The sequence below is a fragment of the Condylura cristata genome, unplaced genomic scaffold, assembly GCF_000260355.1.
Source record: "Condylura cristata isolate star-nosed mole 26May11 unplaced genomic scaffold, ConCri1.0 scaffold00028, whole genome shotgun sequence".
Lineage (NCBI taxonomy): Eukaryota > Metazoa > Chordata > Mammalia > Eulipotyphla > Talpidae > Condylura > Condylura cristata.
This window is the reverse complement of record NW_004567129.1, coordinates 13592651-13612813: the sequence shown is the minus strand read 5'-3', so window position 1 is coordinate 13612813 and position 20163 is coordinate 13592651. Positions and strand designations below refer to the sequence as shown.

Below are 20163 nucleotides of genomic sequence, written 5' to 3'. Positions count from 1 at the left end.
CCCACCCGTTCCTTCGGGACCCCGAGGCCGCCTCAGCCTCCCGCGGCCGCGCTCTGGGCCCGGGCGCCAGCCGCTCCCGGCCCGAGAGCGGGGCTGCGAGTACGCAGGGCTTTCTCCCCGGACACCTGAAGACATCACCCCAGCGGGAGGATGGCGTCGCTGATTGGCCGCGCGCTGCAGTGTGCCTCGGGCTGCGCGGGGTGGAGCCGCTGACCTGCCCCCGGGGCTCAGCGCCGAAGTTAGAGCGGGCTCCCCGCCCCGAGGCGCCGGCCTGGAAGGACAACCTGCCCCTCCTGGAGTGAGGATCCCCGGCCGAGCTTAATCTGGGGAATCGCTGGGCGCGTGGACGGAGGGAGGAGGGGTTGGGCAAGAATGGGCATTCCTGCTTGCGGGAGCCGGGCTCTCCATCCTGGGAGGTGGCAGTGGGGGAGCAGTTATGCAACAGGCAGCTAGCGGGGCTTTTTGGCAGGAATTGGGGGGAAGTAGGAGGAAATGAAAGCAGATGTTGGCAGGGTAGGGAGTGGATCCTTGAAGGTGACGACTCGAAGTTTAAATGCACCGGGAGAGTGGAGTGGGGAGGGAACGGGAAGATGAGGGATTTTAGAGACCAAATGGATGGACTTTTCTACTAGCCTCTGAAATAGCTGGACAGAAAATTTTCCGTAGATCAAATATGTAAACGAGGTGTCCTGCTGGAGGTGGAATGGAATTCCTCCTAGAGTTCTGGAGAAGGAATCCACTGGATTTAAACTTGTTAGGAGATTAATTCACTAAAACAAAACTTTGCAAAACAAAAAGCATTCTGTTAAAAAATACATTAAGTAATTGTAAATGAGAATTCAGGGTGAGCCCCGTATATTTTGTTAAGGTTATTCCTAGGACATAACAAAGAAAGAACGTTGAAAAAAATAGATTTGAATCATCAAATAAATATATGAGACAACATAAAATAGAATTCTAAAGTTTTTTTTCACTACTACTTCCAATCTTAATCTAGTGATTTATATTCTCAACACTTTACCTCCATGTCTGTATACGCCTTGTACATATTTTTTGTGGTGCGTTAGCCATAAGTTACAAAAATAATTATGCAGAGGCTTTTTTTGGGGGAAGCTATAAAGCCACAAAAATGTAAATTATGAATGAACTAAAAGAAAAAAGTTCAACTGTTGTCTTCTTGGTAAATGGCAGGTCTGAAAGGTTTATAATGTTCTGTGACCTAAAAGGTCAACAAATTTGATTTTTAAAATAAACCTTTTTTTTTTTTTCCTTTGGTGGGAAGAGAGTTGTGAGAAGGAAGGACTTGAGAAACTGTCATCTTTATTGAAGGTTCCTGCCTTCCGATATTCCAGAAAGTGGTCCAACCTACCATTGTGTTTCCTCAAGTGCCATTGTGAAAGATTCCAAAAATTGATCTTGATTGTAGTGCTGAGCTTGTGTATGGGAAGCTTTCCTGAGTCAAAGGACCTAGCAATGCTTTATTGCATATGGTCCATGCTAATCCTTACAGGTAAATGGAATCAGCTCTGGAGAATAGGTGCTGTGTGTTCTACACTCAGAAGCTCACTTAAATAGCTTGAGTGGTTAAATTTTGTGCCAAGTGAAAATGATAAAGAATATATAAAGTAGAAAACTTTCTGAATTGGGAAGAAAGTCATAATCTCCCACATATTCTTCCCTTAACACCCTCTGAAAAACTCATTTCCTTTTGTAACTTTTTTATAGTTAATAATAAAAGTAATGCACTTCATTATTGTCATATAACAGACATCATCATAAAAGGGCTGATAAAGTTAAGCTAATTTAATTTGACTATATTAGATCTAGGGCCATCTGTAAAGGGTATTTAAAAATTTGATTAAAAATCTGCTCCCAGGGCCCTCCCTGGTGGCACAAGGGGGTTGGAGCACAGCACCATGAAGCTGTCTGCAACCACTGCAGCTTAAGTTTGCTCTCCAGCCAGGGAGATGACCCACATGGCACAGCAGACCTCTCCTGACCTGTCTGCTGTTCCCCTCAGCAGTGTGTTTCAGTACACCTGCCTGTTCTGCTCCCCACTCTGCCTATGGTGAAATCTCTCACACACACAACCACCCACCCCCAGCCTGCACCTCACTTCTTGTATGCATAAATAAATAAATCTAAAAAAAAAAAAATCTGCCCCCAGATTTATTTAACAAATTTCTATTTAGAATGAAGTCCTTTAATGTGGCTGTAGTAAAAATGATACTTTTAATACCCAAAGTTATTGGGAGTATGTTTGAAGCATAAAATTTACAAATGTTTCCTACAATTTAGGATTTTTAAAATTTACTCAGCCTGTAGAAACTTATGAAGTCACAACTCATCTAGTCAGTGAATACTGTTTCTTTTTTGTTTCAAGTTTTAATCACAGGGTGAGCATGTGATCTTAAAAAAATTAATACCAAAAAGATTTGAATACATTGAAGTATTATTCATCTCCTTATTTACCTCACCCTTCCAAAATATTCCCTAATGTGTATGTTCTCAGGGCCTCTTTAAGGGCCTAGGGACTAAGTCTCAGTGCTCTCATCCCTATTGCTGAGTTCGATCCCCTCCAGGGAGGTGACCCACATGGTGCAGCAGACCTCTCCTGTCCTGCCTATGCTGCTCCCCACTCTCTCTTTGGTGAATCCTATCACCCTCTTCCTCTGGCCTACACTCCAGTTCTTCTGTGTATAAATAAATAAATCTTTAAAAAATAATGGCATATATGTTCCTAGAGTTGAATTTATTTTGTTTGCACAGTTACTTTACTCATTGAGTACAGACAGTTATTTTAGCCAACTGTGTTTTGAATGATGTCTATCTTAGAGTTATATGTGGGTGTTTGTTGTCTTTGAATTGATTGCAGCTCTCACCTATTATCTTAATTTTTAGAGAGTTAAAAGCATAAATTGAAGTGGGTACTTAATTCATTGCTTACTCTAAAGCATTTTGCTTCCTGGAAGTGTCTTCAAATCTTAAATGTGCTCTTTTTTTTTTTTTTTAAGATTTATTTATTTGTGCATACAGAGCTGGGGCATAGGCCAGAGGCTCAGAGGCGGTGAGAGGCTTCATCAGAGACAGAGTGGGGAGCAGAACAGGCAGATTGACAAGTACACTGCTGAGGGGAGCAGCGGGCGGGTCAGGAGAGGTCTGCCACACCATGTGGTCACCTCCCGGGCAGGCGGGGATCGAACTCATGCTGAAGTGGCTTTAGCTTCTCCATGCTGTGCTTTAACCCGCTGTGCCACCAGGGAGAGCCAAGTGTGCTCTTCTTTACAGTTGCTTGTTGTGAAAGGTGATTATAGTTGTGTTCCCTTTTAGATAATTCTTTCAACAGTTCTTATATGTAAGTTAGGAAGTAAGGTGTTCTCAATCTAGCAAGTCCAGTGGAAAAAGTGATTTAAAACTGAAAGCATCTCAGAGGATGGTGTCATAGGTAGTAGTGACTGCTTAGGCCTTTCCAGCAGTTTCTTGATGTCTTAGGACAGTAGAGGACAAGGAAGTACTCTGTAATTCAGTGACGGATAATAATAGTTAAATAGAACATGATCTAGATTGTTGTTGGAAGTCTTTGCTTGCTTAGTAGCTTACCCTATTATGTATTTAATTTCATTATTTTTTTCTGAGGAATTGAAGCTTTATTCAGACTATTTAATTGTGACTTCAGCTTGTCTTCTTTTTTTTTTTTTTTTTTAAAGATTTATTTATTTGTGCGTACAGAACTGGGGTACAGGCCAGAGGCTCAGGGGCGGCGAGAGGCTTCACCAGAGACAGAGTGGGGAGCAGAACAGGCAGATCGATGTACACTGCTGAGGGGAGCAGTGGGCGGGTCAGGAGAGTTCTGCCACGCCATGTGGTCACCTCCGGGGCAGGCGGGAATCGAACTCATGCGGAAGCGGCTTTAGATTCTCAGTGCTGTGCTTTAACCCGCTGCACCACCAGGGAGGGCCAGCTTGTCTTCTTTTTAACTGACTACTATCCATCACCTGTTCTGGACAATATATTTAATTTTTAAAGATTTATTTATTTTATGCATATAAGAACTGGGATATAGGTCAGACATGCTGGAGAGAATTCACCAGAAACAGTGGGGAGCAGAATAAATATGGGGAAATATTAATGTATTAATGTATTAATGTATATGCAGTATTGTGGATCTACTGGAATACACTGCTGAGGGGAGCAGCAGGTGGGTCAGGAGAGGTCTGCTACACCCTGTGGGTTAGCTCCCTGGCGGGGGATTGAAATGGTGCTGAAGTGGCTGTGGATAGCTTCATAGTGCTGAGACCTAACTTCTTGCACCACCTGAAATTTTAGCTGGTGCTTTATTAAGTGAGGTCTTCCCTTTTATATCAATACTGTTTCCATGTTGACCCCTATCTTTTCCTGGCCTTCCCTTTCTAATTCAGGTGTTACTTCTACTTCTCTTGTGCAGGTTCCACAAGAGTTCTCAGTTGTTGGCTCCTTGTTGAGTTATTTTTGTGACCAGATTGCTCTACAATCACAAGGCTTTTAAAGCCTTGAGCATCTCCTCTTCCTCTAGATTTTGATCTTGTACACTCATATTTCACAACTTGCCTCAAGACTAAGCCAGGTAGAGAGTCAGAAATAGAATGGAATGCAGTGGCTCCACGTTTTAAATGCCCAGGTTTAAGAGAATGGTATCTATTGAAGTTCCCACTCTGTTGTTTTTTTTTTTTTTGTCTTCATAGTATGGAATGAATTGACAGTGGATACATTCTTTGTGGTAAATGGTGACCAGTAACACATGTGCCCATAATGTAAAATTCCCTAAGGAATTTATAGTCTTAAGGGAAAAATATCTATGATTGAAAATGTAACTTAAAAATCCTTACAGTAGTAAAATTGTGGATGAACTAATAACTTCCTGATATCTTAACTGAAATTGTAAAGGTTAGTGGGCCATTATTTGACTTTAAAGTTTCTCTTTTAAAAAGTTTTTTGATGGTTTTACGCAACAGTATCTTCTTGCTTTTTAGTAGCAGTGAGCAAATTTTCTCTCCAGTGAGTACAGAGTGTAAAGCTTCTATGTATTAATGTTACTGTACCATATAGAATACTATTTTCAGATAAAATAGTGGGTCTTTTCCAGAGATTAAGAAATAAGGAAGGGCCCTCCCTGGTGGTACAAGAGGTTAAAGCACAATACTATGAATCTATCCACATCCTCTGCAGCAGGGATGTGGTCCCCCACCTGGGAGCTGACCCACATGGCACAGCAGACCTCTCCTGTCTTGCCCACTGATACCCTCAGCAGTGTATTTCAGTAGATCTGCCTGTTCTGCTCCCTACTCTGTCTCTGCTGAATCATCTTATCCCTTCTCACCTCTGGTCTGTACCCCAGTTTTTGTATGCATAAATAAATAACTCCTTTAAAAAATAAATATTTCAAATTAACCATTGTTAATTACTCATCAGTTAAAATTGTTTAGTGGTACAAATATAATTGCTTCTATGTTTCTAAATAAGTACTTGTAAGGTCTTTGTTAATTTTTATATGTTCAACTTTGAGAAAATGTTCTTGAAACCCATTCATAGAAAGGGTTTGTCCTACTATCTAAAGTTAGAATCAGTAATAATCCTCATGGCTTGGAATAGCTGAAATTCCTAAGATCTAGAAAATGACCGGTCAAGTTAGCTATGCTATCTTAAATTAAAACAGTGTGGCCATTTTCACACGTGTTATTTCTTCCCTTTTTTACATCTATAGAAATTGAATTTTGAGTGCTACAATTATCCTCAAGTGTTTAGCTTCAGTTACAAAAATAATATTTGCTTATAGGGATGTTTTCCAGCAAATAGGAATAGCAAAAGTATTTGTTTACTTTGTAGCTGGTACAAAGAATGGATTGTAGGTAGGGTTCAAATTCTTGCCACAACTAATTGGATCAAAGTAGCCTGGGAATAAATTTGTGATGGGGTAGAAGCCATGGAAGGCTCCATAGACAGCACAAAGAGACTGACAGATATCTGAGTAGAGTTTTAAAAACAAACTAATCAGATTGATAAGATGGAGGATGTTTCAGACAAGCAAGAAAACTGCAGGCATGTTTGGGAAGCTTTTGGTAGTTGAATATGACTGAAACTGGGGAAAGGAGGTGGGAGAAGACACCCAAGAAGTATCTCGGGGTAATTTTAAGTGGAAATTTCTTTTTAATTAAAGGGGACATAAATGGCTCATAAAAATCGTTGATCTTTAGAAAATTGTTAGATTACTGTAGCAGTTGTTTTTGTTTGAGATAACTTCACAGTTACGAATTTTACATATGTAAGTCATCAAATACAACAGCAATATTGGGATGGGAATAGGAAAACTGCAGTATTGTATATTGTGTTGATAGGATATTTGCTTATTTAGGATTTGTAGTAGAGAATCAGGACCCTAGAGAAGCTTTCAGATTGCATATATAGCACCGACAAAAATGTTTATTGCAGCATTGTTTTCCACATTGAAAAATTAGACCTAAACTAAATGCCATCAGCAGAATGATAAATTACAGTGTATTTATGAAATGGAGTAGTAATCAAATAAATCAACTGGGTATATTAACATGAGTATATCTCTAAACCAGCATTGAACCAACTTTTAAAATTGCAGGATAAAAATAAATCTTATATATAACTTAGTTATATACATATATGGCAAACATTAGCATGCATGGGATGATAAATACCAAATACAGTAAGTAGAGTGTTTGTTTTTGGGGAGAGAGGGATAGGAAAATGGTGGGACGCCAGGTCCCTTCAGCTGTATAGTGTAAGAATATATTTTACATACATGTGTGTAGATTCATTACCGGAACTAAATATGGGGAAATATTAATGTATATCAAAGCTGGGTAGTAGATACACTTTTATTTTTTCTGAAAACAGAAGAAAAGAATCGATCAGAGAATGATTTCCTCAGACAGCAACAGCAGTAAAGAAAATTTTCCCAAGGGTGAGCATGGCAGATGGCAAAGGCTTCTTGTGAGGAGGGGGATGATACTTATGTAGAAGTATCACTCACCATATTGGTAATATAGAGTGGAAAGTTAGGGTGTGGGCGTGAAATGTCTAATTCAGTCAGACATTCTAGCTGATTTCTTTCTTGATCTTTTTTAGAGAAATATGAAACGTAATGGGAGTAGAAACTGTTTGAATAGGAGAAGCAGGTTTGGGTCTCGAGAAAGAGACTGGCTGAGAGAAGATGTGAAGAGAGGCTGTGTTTACCTTTATGGAGCAGAGACATCCACTGCCACTACAACCACCACCTCCGCTGCCTCTGATTTGCATCTTGTCCTTTGCACAGTGGAGACACCAGCATCAGAAATATGTGCTGGAGAGGGAAGGGAAAGTCTTTATTTACAACTTCATGGAGACCTGGTCAGGTAAGGTCAGAGTTTTACCCCTCATGTTACTACCATCACACAAGTAATTTGAGCCACTTGGAGGTAGGCTTTAGGATTTTCCTTGTGCTGGAACTGATGTTGATATGGAGTCACTACACTTGGAAAAAAGACTTGACCTTGTAATGCTTTATGGTTCTTAAATTTGAAAATTATCTGCAAAGGAAAATTTGATAGTTAACTTCATTTTGATTATGCCATAGGTCAGCTATCTACATTTAACATACATGTATTTTTTTAAAAGTCATACATGTAGAACTATGAAATATATAACAAGTGTACAGAGTAAGAATTACATATGTTCATGTATGAATTTGTGTTTCTATATAAATCTTAAAAATTATAGTATATGCAACACATCGTGGACTTATATAAATATTAATATTTATATAGTTTTCATTTACTATAATGGCTGCATAGTGCATGACTTTATGAATATCATAATTTCAGCAACTTTTGCACTAATGGCCATTCAGGCTGATTTTGTACTTTTGCTGTGCTGCAGTAACTGTGCTTATATCTGTGATATTTGTCTGTGGAAGTCATCTGTAGGATAAACTACAAGTAGAACTACTGGGCCAGAGGATATATACATTTATAATTTTTGATAGATATTGTTAAATTCCTCTTCCTAGAAGTTACTTCAATTAATAGTATCAAAATGTACCCATTTACATCTTCATTCTGCAGAACATGTTAGTGTTAAATTTTATGTATAAATGTAGATATGTATTCATGTCTGAGCATATATTTGTTTGGGAAAGAAATGATTGTCAGTAGTTTTAAAATTAGAGATCCAAAATCAGCGTTCCAAATGGTTTTCAAGCCTATTGAGTTGGATTTCTAATAAAAATCTAATAAAAATTTGGTTATTTTATTTTAATTTTCATTTATCTTGATGAGTAAAGTTGAACACATTTTTATAGGTTTAAAAACCATTTCTGTGTTTTTTAAAATATTTTGGATAAACATTAATAAGAAAAGTAATGGGGCCTTCCTGATTGTGCAGTGGTTAAGTCTCAGTGCTATCAAGCTACTGCCAGGCACTGTAGCACAGCACTGATTTGGAGCCCTACCCAGGAGCTGACCCACATAGCACAGAAGGCCTGTCCTGAGTTGACCACTGCTCCCCTCAGTAGTATATTTCTGTAGATCTGCCTCATCTGCTCCCCTAGTCCCTCTGGTCTACACTCCAGCTCTGCTATGTATTAAATAAATACAAATAAATCTGAAAAAAAAAGTATTCTTGTAGTAGGTTTACACTATTCATATAAACTCTTTGGGTTGGCTTTTTAAAAATGTTACTGTTTTTTGTATGAAACCTTCAATAACAGTGCCTTAAGTACTGGACCATTGTCTTTATCTTCTCCCTACCTTTCCTGAAATAAATAAATGTCTTGAAACAATTTAAAGCTGTGGATTGAGTACTGTTGAAAGTGAGAAAGGAAGCTCTAACTTACACCTAAAAATGTGGTAATAATAGTAGCACCTTTAGTGAGCTACAAATTGATGTTATTTTAAAAGTCTAAACTGAGGTTTATTCAAACCAAAACAAACACTTGAATTCTGACTGCAGAACTGAGATTACTAAAGGTGGTGATGACAGGAACAAAGGCCCATGGACTGCACTGGAGAGTTACCATGAATGTGGTGCTGTAACATAAGAGCCACGAACCTATATTCCTAAAACATTCAGTGTTGTAAACCAAGGTTACCTCAAAGAAAAGGCTAGAGTCTGATATCAATCATTGTCTTACTCTTTAGTGACAAATGAGATTTTATGCTTGCTTGCAATGACCAAAGCAAATTTAGTGACTGCAACATGTCTTTAGATGGTCAGAAATTGTGGTCTATTCATTCATTGTCTTGGATAAAGGAAAATCGCAGCATACATGAACATTCATGAGTACTATGATAACTGATTTTGGAATCTATTTTTGAATATTAAAGTATATCTCCAAGTTTAATTTTTCAGAATTTAATAAAATGGCATATATATATTCAAAAGTAAAAAATAAATTTTTTACTTTTGTAAAGTAAAGTAAGGCTTATTGTGTTCCTTGTAGGATTTGGACTCGTTCCTGAAATAGTAGATTAGCATTTGAGTGTTTTCCTTGTTTACCAGTTAATTACATTTACTGTATTCATTTGCAAAAGGAGGGGATCAGCCGGGGTGATCCTTAGGTTTTTCTAAATCTTACTATTGATCCTGATCTAATTTTATCAGGTGGAAAGCCTTGACCTACATTATAGCTGGTAGTGATTGATGGAATTCACTTAGCACACCACTAATTCATTTGTATGTGAATGTGTTTGTGCAAAGATGTTAGGAATGTGGAGAAACCCTCTTGAATTGGCTTGCTGCTGCTAGTGTGTAGTTAATTAAGAATCTGAATGTCAAATAATTTACTTTGATTCTAAACTGTATTTACAATTAAGAGTTTGTCTCTTTTTAGCCCTGGGGCTTTGATAATCTTGTAATGAAATAGTTGTTGAAAAATTACTGATTAGAAAAATACTGAAAACACATGAACTCTGGTTTGCAAGAATGAATCTATTTTACTACTGGAGTAGGATCTCAAGAAGCCTCATCCAGCCAGAGTAATGGTAATGATGGTAGATTTTAGCTATCTGCTTTCTTTGCTCGCCATGTGCTTTGTGCTCTTTTGTGCTTGTTCTCATTGACTATCCCAGCTGCTCCAGTGGCAGTTGGGTGGTATCAGCCCTGTCAGATGAGGAAAACTTAGGTTTGTTCGAGTTCGAACAGGTACTGCCAGGCAGCTTGTCATTCAGGGTAGATGGTGGACTTTGCTTGGGTTAAAGTACCTCTCAGAGGTGAACTGGTATTCATTTAATGGATTAGTCATACTTAAGGACCTTTTTTTGATCTCTTACTCAGTGATTAATTGCTTATGTTCATATTGTGTTATCTAATTGGAGAGAGAGGTACTTTTTTCTTGATAGTCTGTTAGGAGATAGCTGACAATTTAAGGTGTAGTATCTTAATGATTATTCTTATTTTTGCTGCTCACTGATATGTAATAAGTATTCACTGTAGAAATTTTGGAAAAATAAAAAACATAAGAAAAATCATTTTCAGTGCTTATGCTTTTTTGTAGACTACCCCTTTAATCCTTGCAGCAGTCTTGTAAGGTAATTATTATCCCCATTTTGTAGAAAAGGAAAATGAGGCATAAAAAGCTAAGTATATCACTATAAGTGGTGGAGGTAACATTCTGACATTAAATTTCATATATTAGCATTCCTCACTCTCCCTTATAGTAACATTTTTTCCTTATCTTTTTTGAAGTAAGTGTGTGTGTGACTTTTTAAACTTTGGACCATACCATATGTTTAATTTTTTTTAATGCCTCCTTCAGTTACTATTTTTTTAAAGATTTATTTTTAAAATTTATTTATGCATTCAAGAACTTGGGTGTAGGCCAGAGGTGCAGAGGGTGAGAGGATTCAGCAGAGATAGTGAGGAGCAGAACAGGCAGATCCACTGAAATATACTGCAGTGGGGAGCAGTGGGTGAGGTCTGCTGTGCCATGTGAGTCAGCTCCCTGGCAGGGGATCAAATTCATGCTCATGCAGCAGTGGCTTGTGTGGCTTGATAGCACTGACTTTAACCCCAGTGCCCCCAGGGAGGCCCTTCAGTTACTTTCTTCTTTAAAAATTCCTTGGGCACTGTTTTAATAGCTATAGGATATTTCATTTTATGGAGATAAAATGACTTGTTTTAAAATTGAGACATTATATATAATAATGGTGTAGAAACTGGATTCTGGGGGAGTAGCAAGGGTTGTGGGTTCATATTCTGGCTCTGACCAGTATTGTGCAACTATATAATGGTCTGTGCCTTAGTTTACTACTCTAAAATGAAATATGATACTATTTATATAATAGTATTTTCACCAGTACTGAATGATAACTTGTTCTGGTAGTAAATTAATTAATACTTATAAAGTAGCACTTCTTACAATCTAATATCTATCTGGAGAACTTAATAAAACATTGATTTAGCAGGTCTGGGGGGGCGCTGAGTTTATTCGATTAAGGGTCTTAGTGGTATGCTATACTTTGAATAGCAAAGAAGTAAAGTACTTAAGAAAGATATCTGGCACCTAATAAGTGCTGAAAAAGTGTTAGATATCTGGGTTGTTTCAAATCATTCAGCTCTTAAAAATACTATTGTAGTGACTAAACCTTTGCCCATAATCTTCACCTTGTGGATTTTATTACTTCCTTCTTTCCTTACTCTTTTTTCAGTCTTGGTCTTGTCACTTGAATATAAAGACTACTAATTTCAACACTTGAAGGGCATCTATTGGTGAAATGTTAGATTGCTACCCAGTCTAACAAACCCTGTACCCCCACCCCTTTCATTTTGGAAATATGTGTGGAGACAGAGTTTTGGGATTGTCACAACCCCTGGGAAAAGTTACTGGCATTTAGTAGGCAAGGGACCAGAATGGCTTAATGCCCTGAAAGTATGAGACAGTCTGTACAGGAAAGAATTGTCCTGTTCAAAAGGCCAGAAACTTCTCCAGTCGGAATCCCTGAGACCATTTCTCTTCCTTTTGTAGATGTGAAAGAGTGAGAGCAGGTCAGGTCAGGAGCTCCAGCATAATCCCATAGCTGCCTGGTTGTAGAGCTATAGCTGGAACAGAAGTTTCTTGTCTCCTAAACCACTGCTGTTTTTATATTTGGCCTGTCTTTTCTGTTTGAGTTACCTAAGTGATAAATGACTCACTAGTTAAGCTTAGTGATCATTGCCTTCTATCTGAAAGGTTGTAACAAGATCACAGGTAACAAGATGGAGTTACCTTTGGCTTAAGGTCATAGATTATTTTTATTCTTAATTTTCAGAATGACTAAGATCTCTGTGTTTGATAGGCTGTCTTTTAAGATATACTGCACAGCAGTAAGATTTATAGTACAGAAAGTCATAACCTTGCGTCTTGGGGTCTTGACTTCTAATTTTTCTTCTGTCACTGACTTCCTGGGTAACCTCTTTCATAAAACTTTGTTTAGCATATATCGGTGTTATTAAAAAAATAGATTGATTACTGTGGAAAAAAAAACATTTTTGTTTTATATTTCTTTTTTTTTTTAAGATGTGTTTTATGCATATAAGATCTGGGGTAAGGCCAGAGGTATGGGGTGTGAGAGGACTCATCACAGATGGAGTGGGGAACAGAACAGGTGGATTGACTGAAATACACTGCTGAAGGGAGCAGTGGGTGAGACAGGAGAGGTCTGGTGCACCATGTGGTTTAGCTCCCTTTCTGGGAATTGAACTCAGGCTGTAGTGGCTGTGGATAGCTTTATAGTGCTGCATTTTAACCCTTTGTGCCACCAGGGAGGCCCTATTTCATATTTCTAATTTTTTGTTCTGTGCTTCATATTTCTTATTTTAAAACTAAAAGAATGTGTCATTTCAAATATTTTATTAATTTTTTAAAATTAATTTTTTAAAATTAATACAAGAACTGGGGTACAGATCAGAGGTATGGGGATGAGAATATTCACCAAAGACAGAGTGGGGAGCAGTACAGGCAGATGTACTGAAATAACACTGCTGAGGGAAACAGCGGGTGGGTCAGGAGAGATCTGCTGGACCATGTGGGTCACCTCCCTGGCCAGGGATCGAACTCTTGCTGCAGTGGCTGCGGAGAGCTTCACAGTGCTATGCTTTACCGTGTTATGACACCAGGTAGGGCTACCTTACTAATTTTTTTTGTATTTATTTTTTGATACATGAAATCAACTTTTATCTTCCAGTTGTTAGCAGGTCATAATTTAATTGTGTTTTATTTCTCAATGCTATTTTAACCCCATCTGACTTCCTGCAGTACATTTTGACACTAACCGCCTGGAGCTTGTACAGGCTTTGCAAACTAAAGGATATGACTCCCAATAAGACTGCTTAATACTTTAGGTTTCACAGCTTTTCTTCTGACCATCTGGCTACAAATTTGGGATAGAACTCAAAGGTTATATCTCCTTAGGTTCAATAATTCACTAAAATGACTCACAGAGTCCCAGAAATTACTGACTATACTTATGTTAATAGTTTTAGTATTAAGGAGATAAGCCAGGATCAGCCAAATGAAGACACAGATAGGGCAGAGTCTGGAAAGATGCTGCATGTGGACCTTCCATACCCTTTTCCCATCTCTCTCCTGCCCTCATCAGTGTGTTCACCCACAAGGAAACTTCATGGGGCTTTGGTACATAGTTTTTATTGGGATCTCTGTATAGGTTCGGCCAGTTGAATATTGACTTTGTTATTAAACTCAGTTCTCAGCCTTCTCTGATTTCTGACTTTGGGTTGGCCCTAAGCCCACCATTTTAATCACATGGTTGGTTATTTTGGTTACCCATCTCCATTCTGAGTCATCACATCTCTCAGCATAAACTTGGGGATCAGTGATCCAAGGGATTCATGAGTGACTGAGACATTCCTATTACCCAAGAGATTCTAAAGATGTTGAATCTCCCAGAACGAGGGATGAAGACTAGTAGAATTCTTTATTATATAATAATGATGTATGTGAAACAGTGTCACTTTCAAATGATGGTATATTGAACTCAGTGAAATACAGTAATTTTAAAACAACTTTTTCGGTTTCTTAGTATAACTTAACATATGATGTTCTTTGAACTCTCTTCTATAGAAATTAACTGTGTAAAGGTGTAATTTGCTGAAATTACACATGTAGTGAAACTAACTAACATAGATTCAAAACTTGATGCCATTTTGTATTGTGTACTCTGAACTTTATTTTTCTTTTTTGCAAAATAGGAGTAGCTTTACAAAATCTAGGGCACTAGCGTAAGAAGAAATATTCTTTTTTGTGTTATTGATTTTAATATTTGATGATTTAATTTTTGTTGGATTTGTTGGATTGTTTCAATCTCAATTTTATGTGAAAGATGCTGCTTGCTAGCTCTGTATAGGATGTCTGACACAAAGTTTTTTTCTTGTTTGATTTGATTTGATTAATATTACTTCTGCTTCTCACAATTAGCAAGAATTCTTTTTGTTTTTTCCTTAAAGATTTACTTATGCAGGCCCTCCCTGGTGGCACAGCGGGTTAAAGCACAGCATTAAGAAGTTAAAGTCACTTCCGCATGAGTTTGATCCCGCCTGCCCAGGAAGTGATCCACATGGTGGGGCAGACCTCTCCTGACCAGCCCGCTGGTCCCCGCAGCAGTGTACTTCGGCCATCTGCCTGTTCTACTCCTCTCTCTGTCTCTGGTGAATCCTCTCACTGCCCTTGCACCTCTGGCCTGTACCCCAGTTCTGTATGCACAAATAAATAAATCTTTAAAAAAAAAAAAGATTATGCATACAAGAACGGGGGTACAGGAGAGGTGCAAGGGCAGTGAGAGGATTCACCAGAGACAGAGTGGGGAGCAGAACAGGCAGATCGACGAAATACACTCCTGAGAGGAGCAGCAGGCAAGACAGGAGATGTCTGCCGCGCCATGTGGGTCACCTTCCTGGCTGGACATAAAACTTGAGCTGCAGTGACTGTGGATGACTTCATTGTGCTAAGACTTATCCCCTTGCATCACAAGAGAGGCCCTTAACTAGAATTCCTATGAAATAACTGACATGAAGTTTACTTTTCTCTTATATGTATCCTACCTGTAGCTATTGACTCTGCTGGCTAGGAGCTCTAAATGGCTTTTGATAGCATTACTGAATTGGTTGAGGGGCTTGGAAAAAAGGTGACCACATATATTCATGTTTCAAAGGACTGTAGCAGCTCCTGGAAACCTTAGAAATGAACTAAAACTATAGCATTTCATTGACTTTCTTTAAAGCAATTGAAATATTTCAAATGTTGAACAGAACTTTTCATTGTCATTATTTCCTACACATGTCTTGCGGTGTATAATTTTCCTTTGATTTGTGAATTTTAACAAATAGATAGTAACCAGCCTGTTAAACTTTTGGAACTTTGTAACACAAAATTGATTTGTAAGCATATTATAGCATTTCCCTCACCCATACTCTACTCTCTGAAGCAGATGAGTTTAATGAGTAAATAGATCCAGTCTCTCATTTTACATGTTTTTGTAGTTCTTAAAATAGCTCCTGCTTCCTCATTCCTACTAGATTAATAAGAGCAGATGTGAGATTCTCTTGATCTTTTTTTTTTTGCTTGCTAGGGAAAATATTTTCTTTAGGTGGAAATATATAAAGAGGGTTTCCAAAATTTACAGAGCCTTTTTGGATCAGAAAATATGTCATAAGTCCTCTCTGATGGCACAAGGGGTTAAAGCAAGGCACTATGAAGCTATCCACAGCTACTGCAACACGAGTCCATCCCCAGCCAAGGAGGTGACATGGTCCAGCAGACCTCTTGTGACCTGCCTGCTGCTCAGCAGTGTGTTTCAGTCAGTCCACCTTTTCTGCTCCCCACTCTAGTTCTGGTGAATTCTTTCACCCCCTGCACCTCTGGCCTGTACCCGAGTTCTTGTATACATAAATAAATAAATCTTTTTTTTTTTAAGAAAATATGTTATAATTAGATGTGTCTATTTCTTTTGGTTGTCTATAGAGAAATAGAAAAACTGAACTGATGAAATTTAACCTGAAAGAATTATTTCTTGATCCTGAATATGCAATCAATATATGGAATTAAAATATTTAAATACATTAAACTCTATCCTAAAATAATAGCAAGCTTCAAATAGGACTCTTTGACTCTTGACTCTTCTAAAAGACCCTAAAAGTCACAGATGGCTCTCCAGCTCCCTGTGAGCTATTTGAAGAGGAAGTCTATTTTATTATTAAGCCTCTAATTATTAAGGTTCTTCTTTATTTTCAACCCCTATATACCTATCCAACTATTGTGATGTTCTTGTTCCTAATCTCACTCTTTAGAGCAATACAAAATAAGTAATCCTTTTTGACATTTGAAGACACAGATAGCTCTTTTTGTTCTTGATCATCTTTATATATTGCTAATTGACCCTCCACCAACATACAGTTTATTAGAAGCCCCTCCTAAAATACTTCCCTAGAAAAATTCTACCATTGCACTGGGAAAATACTTAATATTGTCATTAACCTTTTGTGAAGGGTTAATGATAATTTTATTCTGAAAGGTTTATTTTCCATTTCTGTTACATTTGATATTTACTAGTCTTTATAGACTTTAGTTCTTTGATCATTCCCTATACAGTAGTTCTGAGTTTACACTTGAACTGAGCATATGGTAGTGGTTTTATTTTTTTATGTCTGTGTTCATCAGTATAATTCCCACTCTGAATTATTTTTTTTAAGATTTATTTATTTATGCATACAAGAACGGGGGTACAGGCCAGAGGTACAGAGGGTGAGAGGATTCAGCAGAGACAGAAAGGGAAACAGAACAGGCAGATCTACTGAAATACACTGCTGAGGAGAACAGAGGGTAGGACAGGGGAGGTCTGCTGTGCCATGTTGGTCACATTGATGGCCAGGGACCAAACTCATGCTGAAGCAGTTGCGTCTAGATTCATAGTGCTGTGCTTTAACCCATTGTACAACCTGGGAGGGCCCAACAATTTTAACTTTTATAAACAGAATCCTTTTAAGACATAAGGATTAATGTTTTTTTAAGGTGCATTAAATACACATAATAGGTATTCCTAACTTGTTTTTTGGTGGTGGTTTCAGATGAGAGAGATAATATATTTTTATTTTTATTATTATTTTTTTAAAATATTTATTTATTTATTTGTACAGAACTGGGGTACAGGCCAGAGATGCGGAGGGTGAGAGGATTCACCAGAGACAGAGTGGGGAGCAGAACAGGCAGATCGACGAAGCACACCTCTGAGGGGAGCAGCGGGTGGGTCAGGAGAGGTCTGCCACACCATGTGGTCACCTCCGGGGCAGGCGGGAATCGAACTCATGCGGAAGTGGCTTTAGCTTCTCAGTGCAGTGCTTTAACCCGCTGCGCCACCAGGGAGGGCCCTATATTTTTATTTTTAATAAAATTCTTACTTGCTATAAACTTTTTCAATAATAATTGTCAATGTTTTACTGAGTACTACAAAATGATGATCTTGCCAACAACTTTGTGTTTATATATATATTTATATAATATATATTATCTTGGTATAAGTAAATGACTAAATTTTAATAATGACTGAATTAGATAATTTTGTTATTCCCATAATGAAGAATTTAACACAATGAAGTTAAATAGGTTAAATGACTGAACTGAGATTCACACTTAGGCAGTCTGATTTTGTAGCCCATATCAGCTACTGTATTTCTGTTTTCTGATGAAAGAATTGTAAATAGCTATCTTGCTATAGTTAAAGTTGTAGTCCCTTCTCTGAAAATACACATTGATCTTAATATATATATATATATATTTTAAATATATAATTTTAAATATACTTTGTCAACAGAGCCACAAGTGGTTACTGGACATTCTGGTTTTCCCTTAATTTTCAATCAGGAACATGTAGTAGAGTATTATAATTTTGGGCCATTCATTCCTGATGTTTATGGAAGATTCATCTATTGACATCAGTAGAAATGGTATACCTAGGTCATAATTGACAACCCAAAGTCTGCATCTCAAAATCTTCTTGCCACAGCAGTAGATAAATTCAGTTACAGCTGTGTATCATTTTTAATGTCGTATTTTGCTACCTTTAATTTTGGACCAGAGGTTCTCAAAGGATTCTGCTGTCCTGTCTCTTAGAAGAGGTGCATGAGCCCTCCCTGGTTGGCACAATTGAGCCCTCCCTGGTGGCCAGGTTGGGATGCAGCACTGCACGTGAGCCATTGCTGCTTCAGTGCAAGTTCAATCCCCAGCCCCAGAGGTGACCCACATGGTGAGGCAGACCTCTCCTGACTCACCTGCTGCTCCCCTCAGCAGTACACATCACCCATCTGCCTGACCTGTTCCCCACTCTGCCTCTGGTGAATCCTCTCATCACTCTGTTCCTCTGGCTTATACCCCAGTTCTGTATGCATAAATAAATAAATCTTTAAAAAAAAAAAAGAGGTGCATGAGGTTGAAACTATTACTTAATAATAAGACATTAATTTTTCACACTTAGTAGTATACAGTGGCTTTCTCTACAGGCTACATAACAGTGTCACAAAAGATTGAAGATTGAAAATCTAGCTATCTTCCATTAAATAAGCTATTAAAGAGATTTACAAAAATGGTAAACAGTGCTATTGTCCTCATGAAATTTGTTATTCTGGAAAACATCTGTTTCAAAGAATATTATTTACATTAACATATAATGAGCTTATTATTAAAATTAATAGAATTTTTTAAATTCTCAATTTTAGATTTTAATTCATTAAATATTGATATATCCCATGCAAACAAAGTTCTTTTGGAGTCCTCAAAAAGTAGAGAAGCTATGAGGTCCACAGATTTTGACAAATATTTGTTTAAATTAGTTGTATTGGGCCCTCCCTAGTGGCGCAGTGGGTTAATGCACAAAACTGCAAAGCCAGCCAAAACAGCAGCTTCATGAAGCTCAGTTTCAGCTTGGTTGGATCCCAGCCAAGGATGTGACCTAGATGGTGCAGCGGACCTCTCCTGTCTCACCTGCTGCTCCCCTCAGCTCTGCACTTTGTTGATCTGCCCTGCCCATTCTGCTTCCCATTCTGTCTCTTGTGAATCCTCTCACCAGCCCTACACCTCTTGCTTGTACCCCAGTTCTGTATGCATAATTAAATAAAATAAATCTTTTAAAAATAAATTAATTGTATTATATGTAGATTAGTTGCATTATATGATATAAATCTTGATATAGAAGTGAAAATTGAGAGCATATGGAAATATTGAAAGAAGTTTTTTTTTATACATACCAAATGTTTTTTTTGTGTGTGTAAGCAGGAGACTGGAACCTACTGAACGACCTCTTCAGATAGTTTATGATTACTTATCCACACTGGGCTTTGATGACCCTCTGCGCATACAAGAGGAGGCAACAAATCCTGATCTCAGCTGTATGCTTCGATTTTATGGCGGTAAGAGTGAAATTGGTAGCATTGTAAACATGTTGACTGCTTTAAGTTGATCACTTATGCCTGCATATATTCTTAAAAGAATTTTATCAAAATCTTTTTTTTTTTTTAAAGACAATTAAAAATCAGCAAGCAAGGACAACAAACTGGATGTAATTAAGGGAAGACTTAGAAGCCAAAAAAGTCTTCCTTTTTTATTTTTTGTTACAGTGTTTTTGTTGACTTAATGGAATTACTGTATATCTTTGCCAAAATCTTGATCAAATTAGGCTTTAGTGTCAGTTTTGTTTTCAAGTTCGTTGTAAAATCTGTGAACTTCTGGATAGTTCAAAAATGTTGGGAAGCAAGTGGTATCATATGTAACTTCACAGTTTGATCAGTGTATCTCTCAGATGAATAGATTGTTGAATTTAGTGGGTTTTATATTTAGGTTTTTTTACTCTCTCATCTTTTGGTATATTACCACCATCAGCTGTTTTTTACCTTACTACTTCTGTAATGAAGTTACACTTTCTAAAATATACAGGTAGTATCCTTTCTGAAGACTACTTTCCTTAGTACACAGTCTGCTGTTTCTACTGAGTCCCGTGTATTGAATGTTTCTTTTTTGTGCTTTTATGCTCATGAATTATCCTTTTCATGCTATATAACATTGTGTTCTAGGAACCATTATCTCATTGTACAGATGAGAAAATTGAGATAGAAATTACTTAACTTTTTTTTTTTTTTAAA

General features: G+C 37.7%; 1 protein-coding gene across 1 annotated transcript in view; it reads left to right on the top strand.

The window, feature by feature from the left end:
• Positions 1 to 7138: 7138 nt before the first annotated feature.
• PHLPP2 (PH domain and leucine rich repeat protein phosphatase 2) overlaps positions 7139 to 20163 on the top strand; it is a 62812-nt gene continuing 49787 nt past the window's right edge. Inside the window, exons 1-2 of the mRNA XM_004690404.2 lie at positions 7139 to 7400; positions 19301 to 19434. Coding sequence (XP_004690461.1) covers positions 7141 to 7400; positions 19301 to 19434 — 394 coding nt within the window. The 5' untranslated portion in view covers positions 7139 to 7140. The remainder of the gene's footprint in view (positions 7401 to 19300; positions 19435 to 20163) is intronic.